Source organism: Cyclospora cayetanensis, unplaced genomic scaffold (genome assembly GCF_002999335.1).
Source record: "Cyclospora cayetanensis isolate NF1_C8 unplaced genomic scaffold, CcayRef3 CcayRef3_contig_49, whole genome shotgun sequence".
Classification (NCBI taxonomy): domain Eukaryota; phylum Apicomplexa; class Conoidasida; order Eucoccidiorida; family Eimeriidae; genus Cyclospora; species Cyclospora cayetanensis.
Window position 1 is genome coordinate 74,289 of NW_020312469.1, and position 16,591 is coordinate 90,879.

General features: G+C 50.3%; 1 protein-coding gene across 1 annotated transcript; it reads left to right on the forward strand.

The window, feature by feature from the left end:
• Positions 1–5,156: 5,156 nt before the first annotated feature.
• LOC34620452 lies at positions 5,157–14,473 on the forward strand. The gene is given in 17 exon segments (XM_026334718.1): positions 5,157–5,171; positions 5,348–5,596; positions 6,049–6,328; positions 6,442–6,515; positions 6,806–6,916; positions 7,841–7,942; positions 8,187–8,337; positions 8,880–9,026; positions 9,520–9,596; positions 10,259–10,375; positions 11,406–11,753; positions 11,986–12,029; positions 13,020–13,253; positions 13,455–13,733; positions 13,771–13,801; positions 13,944–14,063; positions 14,330–14,473. Coding segments are annotated over 17 exon segments (2,523 nt in total).
• The last annotated feature ends 2,118 nt before the right edge of the window (positions 14,474–16,591 follow it).

The window sequence follows — 16,591 nt, forward strand, 5'->3', positions numbered from 1 at the left end:
AATTGAGACTTCACTTTCTTCACGCCTCTCTAGACAGGCCCTTGAACAGATGCACCCGGACACTGCGGACTTGCTATTGCACTTCCTCGAATTAAAAAAATACACCAGGATATACCAGAAGACCAAGCAAATGTGTACGGACAGTGCAAAGCCTATATATCAGTTCTAAGACGACATCACAGACGACACCTTAGGTGCTAGCGCTGATTGCTCCAAAGTTGTGAGTCCTTCTACAGCTCCCCTCTGTCTGTGCGGTGGTACAAGCCGCACTCCTGTGGTGCTACTACCCGCCTTCTCCTGCCTGCGCAGATTTATCAAAAGTCCACCGCGAAATTGCACAGAGGGCAGCGGAAACTAAGACCTTAAAGCCCATTCTTAATTATCTGAAACGCCATGTTGCACCAGGACTCCACTTAGAATTTGTCAAGGCTTTGGAGAGCAGCTTTCAAAAGGACCGAACACAGAGTACCCAGACCACGAACACCCCAGTTCCTGAGCGTTAGGCCACTGAAAACATAAGTTCGAATCCCTCTCTTGCAGAGCATGATGCAATAGTACACGGGGGGTCAGGCTCAAGTTTAGGGAGGTGTGCTGGCTGATGCTCTTTGGACGTAAACGCTGTTGCACCTGCGACACTTATCAGGCCCTTACGGGTTGAGGCAATGTGCCTTTGCGTGTGCTGCGCTTCATGCCCTCAGTTGCGGTGTCTTTGACGTTGGCGAACATTTCTGCCGCTTCGCCTGCTTGTCTTACTGCTGACTACTTGCTGTTTCTTTCTTTAGCCCCTTTCCTGATGCAGCTTTTAAAAAGCACTAAAGCCTTTGAAGCTCAAGAAAGCAAAACTGAGACTCGAGGGGCCGGCGAGACCGACACTCTTGAAAAATATTTTCCTAAGAATTCTCCTTTCAAAGAATGGCTTACCGACGGCCATGGTGCATTTGTCGTGTGGCACTACGGGGGAAAAAAGATGGTGAAGATGGTTAAAAAGTATCTTAAGAATCTACAACAGAGCCAGGCAATTGTTTCGACCTCTGGAGGAGAGCAAGAGGCAGCAGGCAAGAAGACGAAGCGCAGGAAAAAACAGAGGCCACATGCCCAGAACACCCTAGACATGATCTATCTTGAAGCGCTAATCGCAGATCCAGCAATCCTACCTTTTGAACTAAAAAAGCACTGTTCTGCAGAGGATTTCTTTAGCGTATACACCCGAAACGATGAGGAGATCAAACACGCTATTGCCACTGCGGCCACTCCTGGAGCGGCTCAGGAGGCACTGGAAAGAACCACAAGTTATTTGCGGACGGCGAGAAGCTGCTACAAAAAGGGGCAAAACATGCTGATGCAGCTGCAGCCCTTTCTGGGAGATGCGCCGGCTGCTGATGTGCTTCTTCTTGAAGCAGAAAAACGCAAGACTGACTTCAATAGCCAAATGTTTCTTTGGAGGATAGTCAAAGGTACATAAAACCTTAATGCCACAAGCATGAAGGGATTCAAGCGACGCTGAGCCTTACGCACCAAGAATTCCTTTAATGTTACTCCTCCTATGCGGTTGTTTGCTTGCAGAGGGACAGAGGCATATGAAAGTTGGCGTGCCGCATAAGGTATGTACACCTCGAACATTATGACCTTACGCTTGAAACCAGAATGTTGTCGAGTTCCAGGGTTGAGTCGTGAACCCTCGTTGATTTTCGTGCAGCTCTCCGCCAAGTTGTACCGCTTGTCGATGTCACATCTGAGCGCAAAGAAGGACGAGCAGAAAGAGGCCCTTGTAAATGCGGCAGTAAAAGCATGCAATCAATCCAACACCTCGCCAATAGAAGTGAAGGACTTTTTTGGGGGAAACATTGAGTTTTACGACAAAGTTGTGCACAGCTGTACGTACCATAGACCCCAAAAATGTGCCCTTTAAAGTGCATTCAGCACGTGACCCTACCCCCCAAACGCGTTCTTGTCGTTGGCGCACCTTGCAGATGAACACCCTGGAGAACCCTCGAAGTACCACAAAAGCTACTTTGAAACCCTCGTGGACGTTGGTGAGATTGCAACAGCCATACTGCAAGCTCTGAAAGCTTTTGCATTCAACTGTAACACCTAGGCCTTATCCGGGACCCATGCACATTTATCCCCACCCGCTAGACACGAACGCCTCTTCCGAGGAGTCTAGGCGTCAAAGCTTGAAGCCTACACAGTGTAGGGGAGTGTTATTGTACATGTCGCTGAATTGTGTGCAGTTCTTGAACAAGTGGATCCTTTCGATGCCACGAAAGCAACAAGTGAGGAGGTTTTCTGGGTAGCAGGCTGTGCAAATGCAATGCGTGCATGCGCCAACCCAGCTTTATATATTTTGGCCCTTTGTTCACTGGCCTCACGTCCTCACCTGATCTCTGCACTTCTCTTCCCCTTACTGCCACTCTCCCCAGTTCCTGCTGACCATCTTCTGTCAAGTGCAACCCCATTTTTTGCGTCTCTGCGCTTGGCTTGTTGCAGTTGACTTGGAAAAGCAGCTTAAGCGTGCCCACTTGAAGCTCACGAATTCGGGAAAGCGACACCTTACCAGTCTTAAAAAGATGTCAAAAGGCTGGAATTCTCAAAAATGGAAAGAAGAAGCTCTGAAGACCCCAGGGATTAAAGCGGTCACGAGCGCACAAAAATACGTATATTCCACGATGCCCGTGAACTAGGAGTGCACTGACGCAAAGAGATATACACAGGCCGCATTCCAGTGCATGAACGCCAGAGGTTGAGTTGTTTTTCCGGATGTGTAAACATGCATGTTTCTCGCGATGCTCATGTCCCGGTTTTTTCGTGCGTGAATGAGTCATTTGATTGAATCTTCAGGATTTTTTCTAGTCTGGACATGCATGTGCATGCCTATTGCGCAAGGAGGCTTGCCCGGTGGGCTATTAGGAAGCCGGTGTAGGCCTCTGCGTGGCTTTGCGCGGGCAGAGTTGTGTAGCTGTGCTGTGCTTCTGTGGTTTGCGTGGCATCACATGCAAACGCATTCAGTAGTGCAGCGAAGTCCCTCAAATACGTATATTCGGAGATAGATGCCTCTACAAAAACTTCCTACCCGCAGATAGATGCGGGGAAGAGCACACGGTGTTCTAAACGCATCTGCCATACGTATCGATACGAGACCACCCATACGTCCATGCATATGAACTACTGGTACCGGTAACCTGCCAGTCCAGAGGGGCCCCCTAGAGGCAGCCATGTGCTCTGGAAAAAACCCTGATGGGGGAAGAAGTTCTCTTTAAGTTTGGGAAAGAGGTGGCATTCAAAAGTGCACACACACACACGCACACACACACACGCACAAGCACACACAGACACACAGACACACAGACACACAGACACACAGACACACACACACACACACACACACACACACACACAAACACACACACGCACAAGCACACACAATACACATACACTCACACGCATACCTCACGGTTGCTGCCGGATTTGACTTTTAATAGCAATGCAGATAGCTCCTCTTATACAGAACAAACTTTTAAACGCTCGTTGACGGTGAAGAAGCTACATAGGGTCCTATCTAAACTACCAAAAAACACCCTGGCTCCTGAAGTTCAAGCGACTTCTCGCGAATGCACCCGAAAGTGAGCATTACAAAGGCACGTTCTGTTCGACTTTCGGTGCAGCTACTGTACATGGAGGTCTCTAGAGACCAAACACTGAGCCCCTAAACAGAGATGCCTAGGGCAGAGCGCCACATCTCCGTAGAGGTGTGCCTAATGAAGAAGCATAAGCCAGCATTGAGGCACAACTATTCAAAGGAAGGCTGCAGTGGGATTCTGCCGTTGGGGTGTTCCTTGCAGAGAGGTCTGTGGCGTCACCGTGGGTACGCCTGTAGAGCTGCTAGGGAACGGCGCGGTAGAAAGCTCTTGAGACTTCCCCTGAGCTCCCTTGCCCTTTCGGCAGAAGGAGCAGCAGCATCTCTGTAGAGGGCGTGGAGGAGGATCTGCAGCCCAGAAACGTATACGGTGCGCAGCTAAGGAAAAAATTCTTGAATAGGCATCCTTGCAAATCCATACAGTTGCTACAGTAGAAGAGCGAAAGTTGAGACAGCGTATGGATCGGTGGCAACCTCTCAGCGCGGCACTGCGAATGTGTATGCAAAGAAGGAGAACCGTAAACCCCAATGCACAAGAGATAACAGCGAAGCGGTGCATACAGGCAGACCAATCAATAGACAAGAGGGGATGAAGCGAAACAAACAAAGCCGTTGACGCTCACAACTTAGGAGTTGCTTACTGGGTGTGGCAGGTTCTTGCTGCTTGATCGCCACGTCAAAATGATCGCGGATGCGGATCAGTTGCTGCATTCTGTTATTCCTGGTATACCTACGGCGTTTTTCCGACTATTCATGACAAATTGTTGAGCTCTGACCTTTCCAGCAAGTGCCGGGTGTCTGGAGAGCGCAAATTTCGCTGAGGGGAGACTGTTTTAGATGAGACTGCAATCTCCAAGGCAGGCAACACGCGCAGGCAGCAGAAACTCATGAATCGTTCAACGCGCCTATTGACCCTCTAATCAAAAAGCAAACGCTTTGCGCTGCAATATGCCCGTGAATAGCTTGAGCGTTAGGCTGCAGTGTTTCATGCGTTGAGACAGACAGTGAATTCGTGCTGTACAAAGGCGCCAAAGCCCCAATGAACAACCGTTTTGCGCGGTACGCCTGCTTCTCTGACTTTCGAAGCACATAAAAACGTGGATACTTAAAAATAGACTATCTATCAAACATAACAGTGGCATAGGAATGTCCACCCTCCTCCTGCGCTTGCATGCATTTTCAGGCTGCATGCATAGGGACCCCTGCTGTTGCTCGAAACCCTAAAAGCTGAACCTTAGAGCTTCGAGCCAGTTTCTTAAGACTTAAATCTGTCTGTACCACCTTTCACTTGCGCCTTGGCGCTCTTGTTTCCAGCATCCCTTCGGAAACTGCCGTCCACATTCCTAATAAAGCTCGTTTTGGCGAAGGCCCCTTGACTGAGCGATTGGCGTTCAAGGCCTGTCTGTGGATGTTGCTTGTCCATACACCTGAGTTGTAGCGGCTGGAGCTGCTTTCAGTTCAAACCCTAAAGCCTAGATCCTGAGGCGTGCGTGTGTCTTAAGGGCTACTAGAGTTCGGCAGAATGGCGAAGAAAGAGGTTCGTTGCCACAAGTGCACAGCAGAGCAAATCCTGACACGGGTGTCATTTAAAAGGGCATCGATGGGCGTGCCTCCATGCTGCTGCTGTGCTTTTGCAGCCACTGCAGCAGAACGTGGCAAGGGCGTCTTCTATGTGTGGCAGTCACTGCGGGGTGATACTACGCCTGTGTACAGGAGGAAGAGGCCTCTGGTTCTTCTGCCGAGGAGAAGAGTAGCGAGAGCAACCAGTCGGATGCTTCTGCTTTTGAAGGGTCTGATGCAGAGGAGGAGGAAGAAGAAGAGAGGCCAAAAGAAAAGAAGAAAAGCAGCAGCAGCAAGAAGAAATCAAAGGGCACAGCCTCTAAGAAGCGCAAAACTCATGCAAGAGAAAGAGCTTCGAAAAGAAGAAGAGGCGTTAGCGCTTTCTTGGATGTGGAAGCACAGGTAACCAGGCAGTTGGATATAGGCTACAGGAAGGCTCGATGCAGCACTCTGAGCTCGTTGAAAAAAGCCTTCGTGCTGCCTTCTTTCTGCTTTCCCTGTTGTGTCTTTACTCCTCTTCATTTGCAGCCAGCGTGGCGTGTCTAGAGGTATACGAAACTCGGCGCTGTGGCGTTGAGATGTGAGGTGCAGCGTTAGCGTTTTGTCGTGTATGGCTGACAGCCTCGAGGAGTTTAGAGGAGTTAGGGTTTGTATTTCTCGCTTCCGCTGCGCATGCAAAGGGGCAGAGTCAAGGGGGGTGTGTAGGCACTGGGGGATTGCGTAGCCGGTCTAACGTCTCGGTGCTTTTTTGGAAGCTTCGTGAGATTGTGTGTGGTTTATGCATATGGATGTTTCTCGATTTCGCTCTCGCGCGAGGGTTGAGCGTTTCCCTTTGATTGCGTTTTCGGGAGTAGGTTGGTGATGAGGAGGAAGAAGAGGAAGGCGATGAATTTATCGACCCCGAAGAAGCGCGAGAGGCAACGCGTCTGGCTGCGAAGGCTGCAGAAGCCCGCAGAATTTCAGCACAGCGGCAGCAGCAGGAGGATCAGCAGCAGCAAGAATGGGGCAGACGCGGAGGCTCAGCGCATCTTGTGTCTGCCATTGATTCTCTGACGCGGAGGTATCAAGACCAGTCTTTCGAAGAAGGGGAGGAAGAAGAAGATGACGAATTCGATGAAGCGGAGGCTTTGGACTGTAGGCTCAGCGTTCAACGGGTGCATGCTTTTGGGGGGTAAGGGGCTGAGTGTTTCGAGATTTGCTTTGACGCGTTGCGGGCTGATCTTTTGTGTGATTGAGGGAATTCGCAGATGAAGAATCCGCAGAGGCGAGCATTCTGCCAGACATGCGCGATCCTAAACTGTGGATGGTTCGCTTGAATAAGGTATTGCTTTTTATTACAAGTTTCGGAGCCTTAGGCGTGGCTTTTGTGTGAATACAGAGTCGCCAAGCTTTTCATGACTGGCTCCACTTCGCAGGCACAACACACAGGGCACAGGGGTAGTGCGAGCGTTTCGCATGTGCAGTCGTGTGCTGAGCTGTCTGCATTGCAGCATGCGAATTTGAACATTGCATTTTCTTCATGACTTGCTGTATGGTGGCTCGCATGGCTTGGAGTCTCGTGTGGGGCTTTATGAGCTGGAAGTGCTCATGTGGCTGATTTTTGCGATATAGAGCGGGACGGAGAGAGAGGAAGTTATTGCAATTCTGAACAAATGCTTCGTGCATGCGAGGAAGGGCATGGATTTGCAAATATACTCCGTCTTCGCTTCTGACGACCTAAAAGGTATTGCGTGTTTTCTTATGCTTCCAGGCTGTTTTTGGGTGGCACAGTAGCTAGCGCGTTAGAAAAAAAGAGAGGGGTCCACGAAGATGTTTTCTGGCGGGGCTTTCTGAATCACCGCTGTGTCCTGTAGATGCATGCGTTTGCTCCGCCGTGTGACGCACTGTGCTGCCTGCAGTTTGGTGCAGGAGGCTTGTCTTGTTGGTGTGTCTGCCCTTGCTTGTTGTGCATGTATCGCGAATTTAAAGCTCTTTCTTGTCATGACGTGTTTCTGGTGAGCGGCGGAGCGTTTGTGTGGGTGTGTTTTTGTGCTGTCGCACGAATGCTTTCAGGCTATCTCTACGTAGAGGCGGAGAGCCAGTTCGCGGTCAAAGAAGCGCTTCAGGGATTTCGCAATTTGCGTCTTTCGGGAGAAATAAGGATGGTGCCTTTGAAGGAGATGCCAGGGGTCTTTCGCCAGGTGTGCAGACTTGAACGAGTGTTGTATGAGAGAGCTGCGAGCACGCCTTTTTTGTTGCTGTCTGTTGGCAAATGGCAGTTCTTAGTGGCGTGCATGTGCTTTTTGAGGCTTTTCATTCGTTGCTTTTGGACATATAGAGGCATGGAGGGCGGGCATAGTCTCTTCTCTGTGCATTGCCTGTGGATCTGTCCGTCTGTATGTCTGTAGTTTTCTGCGTGTTTCTCCTCTTTTGTCGACTTCTTTCTCACGTGCATGCGCCACCCTCCCTCCTGTGCGGCACACTGATTTCCGCATTGGCTTCATAGGATTTCTGTAGGACGGCGGAAGTTTGCTGCGCAGCTTCTTTCATCTGGCTGTGTGTTTTCTTCTCTCCTCCTGTGTGTGTGTGTGTTGGCAGCTGAAGATCCAGCAGCAGAGTTTGCCGCAGCGCGGCGACTTCGTGCGTGTCAAGCGGGGGCTCTATGCTGGCGATCTCGCGCAAATCGTCTCTGCCGATCAGCAAGGTGTCTACGCCACTGTCCGGCTTATCCCTCGAATCGATCTTCAAGCCATGCTGGAGAGGGCGAGTGTAAGTGACGAGCTGGCGTCGCACGGGAGTGCGCGTCCATGCATGCTTCTTCTTTCCTTCCTTCCAACGCTAAGACCGTCGTCGCGCCGTCTGGACGTGTCTTCACGTTGAAACAGACTTCTTCGACTCCGGTGCTGCTTCTCTCGGTGCTTGCATGCATGCACGACAGACAGACAGACAGACTGACACGCTGTGGAGGCACCTTAGTATGCATGTATGCGTGCGTAATCTGCCTTGTTTCCAGAAACCAGGAAAGGATTCTGCGCTAGGACGCGGAGGCGCTCAGTTCAAACGCAGCGCCCGTCCTGAAAAAAGATTCTTCGATAGAGAACGTGTGGACGCTAGTGGCGGTCAGGTTGAACAGGGCATTAGTCCTGGCACGGTCCGATTTGCCGGCAAGTCAATAGATAAATATATTTATATATACGCATATTAATAGGCGTATACATATATATATGTACTTATATTGATAGGCGAATATCCGCTGAGATAGTAGAGGTTCTGCAGGATGGTGCTCGTCGAATACCGCACTCGGTTCTTGCATGCACTGATAAGCCCCTTTTCTACGCTCCTTTTCTGCATCTTTTGAATTTCGGGCCCTGCCTGCTGTCATCGCGCACGGGGCTTTGCAGAGTGCACACCTGGACTGCATGCACCCTCATATTTATTCCCCCTTGCGTGGCCTTTTTTACATCCGTACCTCTCCTGCGTTCCCTGATTTCGCCTTCCTCTGTCGCGCTTTTTCTTGTCGGCGATCTTCTCTTGAAGACGTCCCCGCTTCCCTCTGGTCTATATATATATATATATATATATATACACACACACACACACCTGACTCCTTCCTCGTGTTCGCTCCGGCCTTTTGCGTTATCACGTTTTTTAGGAAGCTATCTTGCTGCCGTTGTGATATATATGCGGGATTCTCTGGATGTTTCAGGCTGTACCTTCGAAGAGGCTGGATACATTGTGCGAAAAATTGCGCTACGGCATTTGCTCTTTGGGTCGCTCGCTGCGCCGTCTCTAACAGAAATTCGGGAGTTTTCGCAGCCTATGTCCGAGGCAGACAGAGAAGAATCCATCAATGGTGCTGTTTTTCTCCACCTATCCCCTCTTTTTACACATAGAGCACCCCCTATTCTGCTTTGCGAGGTTCAGAATGGCTGCTTGCTCTCTACTCTATATATCTTGGGATTGCAAATTCCACTTGGAAGAAACTTAAATAACTAAATATATATATATATATATATGTATATGTATATGTATATGCTCTGTGCCCTTGGGGCTATACGAAGAAGGTGCACTGTGCTGTAATCCTTCCTTTCTGCTGCACTTCTGAGAGAGCCCCCTTTCTTTTTGCCTACTATCCTTCTGCTTCTTTCAACGCGACAATGACAGTGTAAAGGCTACTTTTTATTCTCGTGTGCATTTTTGATCGTAAAAGTCCACATTTCATGTTTTCTTGTGTATTGTTCATATGTGTCGGCCCCCGGGTGTATGGCCTTTCCCCGTCTTGGATTACCTATGGCTTTCTGATGGTTTTGTACTTTTATTTTCATATGCGCTTCCGTTTTTCTCAGGCCGCCGTCCCCTGGTGCAGCTACTCAAGCAGCAACGGAGTGCCTTCCTGCTAGGAGATCGTGTTATAATAATTCAGGTAGGCGTGAAAACGACTTGGCGCGATGTTCACTTATTGTGAATTGGCGAAGGAATTGTGTTTCGTTATACAAAGGCTGGCATTGCCTGGTGTCCGAGCCTTGGAGGCTGCTGCGTCTGCTTGCGCGGGGATGCATCTGCCCCTTCAGTGTCAGCCTGTCTGCAGAGCATCTCAAAGAATATCTTGAAAGGCGTTGTTTTTGCTTTTGCCTGCCTGACACCTACCCCTTTTGTCCCTCTAACAATGGGCGTCGAACTGCATCAGCAGAACGGTGTCGTAAATCGGCTTTGGCAGTCTCTTTAAAATAATCCACGAAAAGTGCTGCCTCTGCATGTGCCTGAACAAACACGCACGCCTCCAGGAAGCCTACCGGCTCAGAAGATAATTGCATTTTCTCTATAGCTGTTCATCAGCAGCAGCCCCTCCCCCTATGTATATATATATGCAGAGTGCTTCAAATCGCATTTGCATGAAGCTATTCGGAGCAACTTCGCGATGTTTCTCGCTTTCCTGTCCACCTTCATCCTCAGCCCCTTCGCCGAATGATTTCCTTTACAGGCGCTTTTCCTTTCTTCCACGCCTTCAGATGAGACTCTGTGTGCTTCGTCGTCTTCCCCCTTGTGTCGAGTCTTTGTTCCTATGCGATGCGCTGGCATGTGCAGGGAGAGCTTCAAGGGCTGCGAGGAAGAATCAGCGAGCTGCCACAAAACTCAGATGGAGGAGATAATCAGATTCAAGTTACTCTGGACGACCCCAAGTTTGGCGCGCTAAGGCTCAGGGTAGAAAAAACTGCAGCCTATTAATAAACACTGCAGCACAGTGATAAACACTGCAGCATATTGATAAACACTGCAGCATATTGATAAACACTGCAGCATATTGATAAACACTGCAGCACAGTGATAAACACTGCAGCACAGTGACAAACACTCCACACCGTGATTTACCGTTTTTTTCTTCTTGGAGGACTGCTTTCTGCCGTAGCTACCCTTAGGTTTCAAGAAATCTGCATGCAAATTGCTTGCACTCTTTGCAGACTTCGGAAGTGCGGAAGGATTTCCGAGAAGGGGAGTCAGTGCGTGCCTTGCAAGGTGTCAACACTGGCCATAGCGGCCTCATTACGCATATTGACAAGACAACGCTCGTGGCAACTGTTTTCTCGCCTTCTACGTGCTCCGAGGTGTGATATATATATATGACGTTTTCTCAGTTTCACAGTGCGAACCCCGCGCATCTCCGGCTGCATGCAAGACCGACAGCTAGCCAGCTAGCTACATACACACCTTACCGCATATGCGGGGAAGGGGGTGGGGTGTGGGGTGTTCTGCATGAGCGGTGCTGCATTTTGGATAGCCAATTTTGCGAGGCAGCAGTTCTGCACGGCGCACTGTGTTGCTTGCTCTGTGGGCATCACCCTTTCTCACCTGCTTCTTGTAGCAGATCTCGAAATGCTGCTCCTATTGAGCGTCCTCTTAGCTCTTTCCACACTCCCGTTTTCCTTCCTTTCTCCCCCTTTCTCTTTTTTTCTTTTTCTTGCTCCTCCCTGGCGACGCTTGCTCCTCTACCGGGGTGACGGGGGGAGACGCCCCTTTATTTTCTTAGCAGTCTGCAGCAATTTGTGTGATCTTTCTATCGCGCGCTCTGTGTGAGCACGTGCGCGTCATCAAGTTTTGCTGAGTGTGTGTCGTGCAAGACGTCTTGTCGATCTCGAGGGATCTTGTTGCGCTGTGCCTTTGGCAGAGGCTTCCACAGGACGCTTCCTGCAGCGCTGTCTGCTGCGGTGTCTTTGTGCATGTTGAATGCTTGCAGTTCAAGTGTCTCTTGGAGTCTCTGACGCACGCCGCACAGAGCGGCTGCGGCGAGGACGGCCTCGTGTCGATCAGGGGTTTTTCGCTCTTGGATTTCGTGGATCTGACGTCTGGCGAGAAGGGCGTGTTGGTGTACATCGACCCCAGCGGGAAGACGCTGCGCCTGTTGCTCCCGAACAACACGATTTGCCACTCCTCCACGGCGCAGCTGAACACAAAGATCCACACCGAGCTCCAGACCACAACGGACGCAGTCAAGCAAATCGTGGAGCGGCATGCGCTAGTCAAGCTGGCATGCAGGGGCTGTTCGAATCCCCTGTGCTCCTGTAGAGGGGGCCCCTCCGGAGGTGTTATTCCGGTCGAAAGCCTCAGGGAGGGGGGTCAAGTAATCCACATCTGGAAAGACACGCTGTTCGTTCGCGTCAAAGCGAAGACTGACAACGCAGGCATCATTGCAGTAGACGCTGCAGCGGTGACTGTCTCCTCCGGAGACAGTCTCTTTAGGGCCCCCAGGCCCCTCGGAGGCGGCAGATTTCCCTTCAGGGGCCCCGGGGGGGGGCCCCCCGGCGGCTTCCGTGGAGGGGGGGGGCCCCCCCGCGGGCCAGGGGGCCTCAGGCTGGGAAGACGCGTCGATCCTCTCGTGGGAAAACAGGTTAAAGTGCAGAGAGGAAGACACAAAGGCGTCATTGCAAACGTTCGATCCGTCGAGAGAGATGAACTGACGTGCGTTTTTCAAAGAGAGCAGGAGGGATGAGGGATACAGCCACAGCCTAACCACGCATACATCACAGCCTTCTGCAGGCTGAGGCTTCAAATCTGGCAAACGCATAGCCGTATATATAAACGTATACATGCATACATGTTTTTATCAATGTACATATATATATGTATGTATGTATATGTATGTATATATGTGTATGTATATATGTGTATGTATATATGTGTATATGTATATATGTGTATGTATGTATATATGTATGTATATATGTGTATATGTATGTATATATGTGTATCTGTACATATGTGTATGTATATATGTGTATATGTATGTATATATGTGTATGTATATATGTGTATGTATATATGTGTATGTATATTTATATCACACATACACATATATACATAGAACATATACGTATATTCGTTTGTGCATACATGCACGTATACACATTTATACATGCATACACGTATATTCATTTATGCATGCATACACGTATACACATTTGCACATGCACTTTGCGCTTCATGATGATGTGTTGTGTCTTGCGGCTGCGCTGTAGGGTTCTGCTGCAAACGAAATCTGAGGTCGTTAAGATCTTAAAAAGTGACGTGCAAGTCCTAGAAAGCGGCAAAGACTACGAACGTAGGGGCTTTAAGAAAGAATTTCTTGTATCTCCGGAGGCCCCCTCTATAAAGGCTTTCTTTTCGAGAGAGATACACGAATGAAGTAGAGAGAAAGACACACAGAGAAAACTAACGATAGAAAGAGCGGGAGCGAGAGAGCATGTGCGAAAGTTGAATCCTGTAATGAGGCCGATGTAGCGACACTCGCTGTGTAGTGTGGACGCCAATGGATATGAAGCGTGTTGTTTCTGCATGCCTGGTGTGTGGCATTCTCAGGAGCCTTAGGCGCGCTGAGCGACAGCACCGCTTCTAGAATGTCGCTGTCAGGAGGACTTGACGGCTCGATGACACCTCTCTGCGGAGATAGGGACGAATCTGCCCTCCCTTCGGGAGCTCTGACGCCGCTTTCTAGGGCAGCAGATCTTCTTCCTCCGCTTTCGCAACGCTCCAGCCAGCCGCAATCTCCGAATCCAGCAGTTGAGGCTTTGATCGACGAAGACGCTGTGTAAGCACGATTCGCCCCCTCCACGCACGCTATGGATGCAGGTGGGGGGTGCGATGCCTCTCGGCTGCTTCCTTCCCAGTGTGCACGAGCCCTCGATGTATGATGACCACTGAGGGGTATTTTTAGACTCTGTGCGTGTCTAGAGGAGGCGTAGGCGTGCCTGTCTGTCTGTGTGCGCCTGTATCGAAAAAATATGCGCAGATCTCTGAGTGACTTGTCTCTCTCTTTGGGGACCAACAGCGCCATGTCGATCTCAAAAGCATCGAGCTTCGGGAGTGCCTCGCGCTTCAGCGGCGGAGAAACCAGCTCCATGTCAGTATCTTCAATGTCTGCTCGTCGCAGCAGCATCCAGCTAGCTTCCACAGCTTCCCCGGATGCGAACGCTGCTGGAGGGGGAGGAGGACGACACGAACTTCAGCCATGGTGTCTCAAAGGCGTTGTCGTTCGGGTGACAAAGGGGCCTCATCACCCCAAACAGGTTTGTTTTCCATGAACAGCATTTTCCTTTCTTTGACAACCAACAGCAGTAGCAAGAGTAGCAGCAGGAGGTGGACATGGGGTTTCTCCGAGAGCATCGCAGATATGCCTTTTTTTCTGTAAAACTGAAAGCTCCAGCACTCTGTCTCCTTGAAGCGACACATGCCTTTTTGCTGCGGTTCCCTGCTTCCGGTACGTGTCTTTTTGCTGTAGGGTGTGCTCATTTCCGTGGACGCTGAGGGGGGAAGGGCTGTAATCTCATCATCTGGAAATTTTTGCGCAGTTAGCAGCAACGATATCGAGCCTTTGTCAGTCACCAGGGAGGGGCAGGAGGTGAGATCCAGATCCTTTCATTTTGTGTGTTTTGCCTCTACAGTCGGTGGGTAGCTCCTGCTGCCTGACGGCCGTTTTCTGCGCCTCCTTCACTGCCTGTTTCTGCTGGTGTTGTTTGTTGCGTCTTCCACCCGCTAGTGCCGCTACTCCACACATGTAATGCGTGTATGTGCGCATACTATGGGTTCCCTCTAATGGGATGTGCAGGGGGCTGCTACGCGCCGAGCTCTTTAGCCCTTGGGTGTGCATGCGGTGTGCGTCCGTAGGCTGTTGTAGTCGGCGCGAGTCATCCCCTGTATGCGTCATGGGGTATCATTAGAGCTTTTAGGGGTTTAGAGGTATTGGTAGAAATCAACGGCAGGGAAAGGCCTGTGCCCCTCAACGCCCTCGTGCAGGGGCAGCGTCTGTGAGATGCGTCAGGCAGTTTGAAGCAAACTTTGGTTTTATAGGGGGGAGACGCGAAGAACGCAAACCGCTATGAGCGGCTATAGGCAGCTGTGCATTCACCCATGTGCGAGACATGTATGCGCAGTGCATGCATGCATTGCGCATGGAGAGGGGACCCTTTGCATCACTTTCGCGTTCTCCTGTGCTGCCTATAAGCATGTGTGTACGTGTATACGCTGTTGCATGTGTAGAGGGAGAGGCCTACGCACCAAGTCCTGTATACGCAGACACGTGTTATTCATGGGTGGTGCCTATAGACTTTAGCGTCTTCAAGACACGTGCACTGCTGCGTACTGGACTGCAGCAACTTCGTCAAGACGCATGCAGGCGTCTACACGCGCGCATGCTGCTGTATGCACACTCCATGATGAATGATTTTCTGGCTATACTTTAAGACGTGTGGCTAAAATACCTCCCACTTCATGTTCAACTTGCCATATTAAAGGTCTTCATTCCTAGCAGCATGTCTTGTTGCTGCCACAGACCGAGCTGCAGTGGACTTGTGAAACAACCGAAAGAGTAGGCGCATGCACATCGCAAACACTTCCCAAAGCGCCATGCCCAATGGGAGTTTCTCTTCTTCGAAGCTAGCGATCACTGCCGCACTCTAAATATGGTAACCCTTCAGCTAAGCTCTCTGCAGGGAGACACAAAGCCCTAGACACCAGAAAAACTTCGCAGAAAGCGATTGAATGTCTTTCTAAACAACTAGCTTCTTCCCTTGCCTGGGGTATCCCTCTATGGACTCTGAAGGGCAAGACATTACTCGAGACAAACTTGGTATAGAGTGGATGCTTTTCTAAAGATCCAACGTCTTTCCCTGCTCCTACCCTGCATAAAAGGGCTCCTAGGGAAGCAGACATTTCAATCCAGGCTGTAGACAAAAGTAAGGTGTTACTGTGTGTTTCTCGAAAGAGCTGCACCCTTGCTTCTCCCGCGCCCTTTGGAATTCACGGGAAGAAGGGAGAAGGACATCTAGGGTGTGCGTAGCTGCACATTCTAGGCCCTCGGAGCATAGACAGCTGGTTGCGCAAATAGTATCGCTAGCGCACGCAGAAACACCATTGCATCTTGTTTGTGTAGACAGCTAACAGCCCACTCTCCAGTAAGCACGATATACGAAGAGCAAATAGGCTATATATTCCAGTGACTGCTGATTTATAGTTGAATGAAACTGGTGTATGAGAACGTTACTCATTGTAGCTTAGCCCGCTACAGAAGCTGCGAGGCGTGCATGGCGTAAGGACCACACTGCAGCTCGCACACCCTGCGGCTAGAAGCTCTTTGGGAAAGCGAGAGAGCACTATAACTCGAGGGGAAGTATTCAAGTATTGGCGGAAGGCGGTCATCGCTGGCGTTTCGCTGTCTTGGGATACAATGTTGTCAACGACTCCAGAGGGTAAGCGCGCAACTCCCCTATGTAGAAACAGAGACCACTAGCCGCACACGTGCACGCTCGCCGTCAAATATTTCATAGAGCCACAGAATAGCTTGCTTACCTACCTGATCACGCCGAGATGTACTCATGTGTCAAGAGCCTCTTCTACCTCGACTGTGCTTAATGCGGGAAGTCTAGCCCTCGGATCCTCATATAGGCGGCCTTCCAATCATGAATTTCCGCATCTAAGGCGATGGGAAAAGAAATAAAAATGAAGGTGTTTTACGGATTTGAGCAAAAAGGTTTTTTGCTTGAACAAAGTAGTCGAGGCATGTCGAAGTCGTCGGCTGCGCGGACTTGCCTGGGAGGTCTCGACGGGCAAGGAGGGGGGCAGGAGGCGGGGTAAGGGATGGGATTTTAAGTCTCTCGTTGCTTGTCTGGAAGAAAAAGATTCCTTTCGAGCTAGAAGTAATTGATGTTTTCGCATAACACCGTCGAAAACGCATAAACATTCGGTGGCGTCCCCAACGAGGGGGGGTGCTCGTCGGATTGGCATACCTTCTGGGGGGGGGAGGGGGGAGAGAAGCTAATAATTCACGGCGTGTACGTTGCGGATCCAACTGCTAGGGTAGGCAGCATGCAGCTGCGGCTTCTGTTGCTGCTGCTTCTTCTGCAGGGGTGCCTAGTAGCTAGCGGAGAAAGT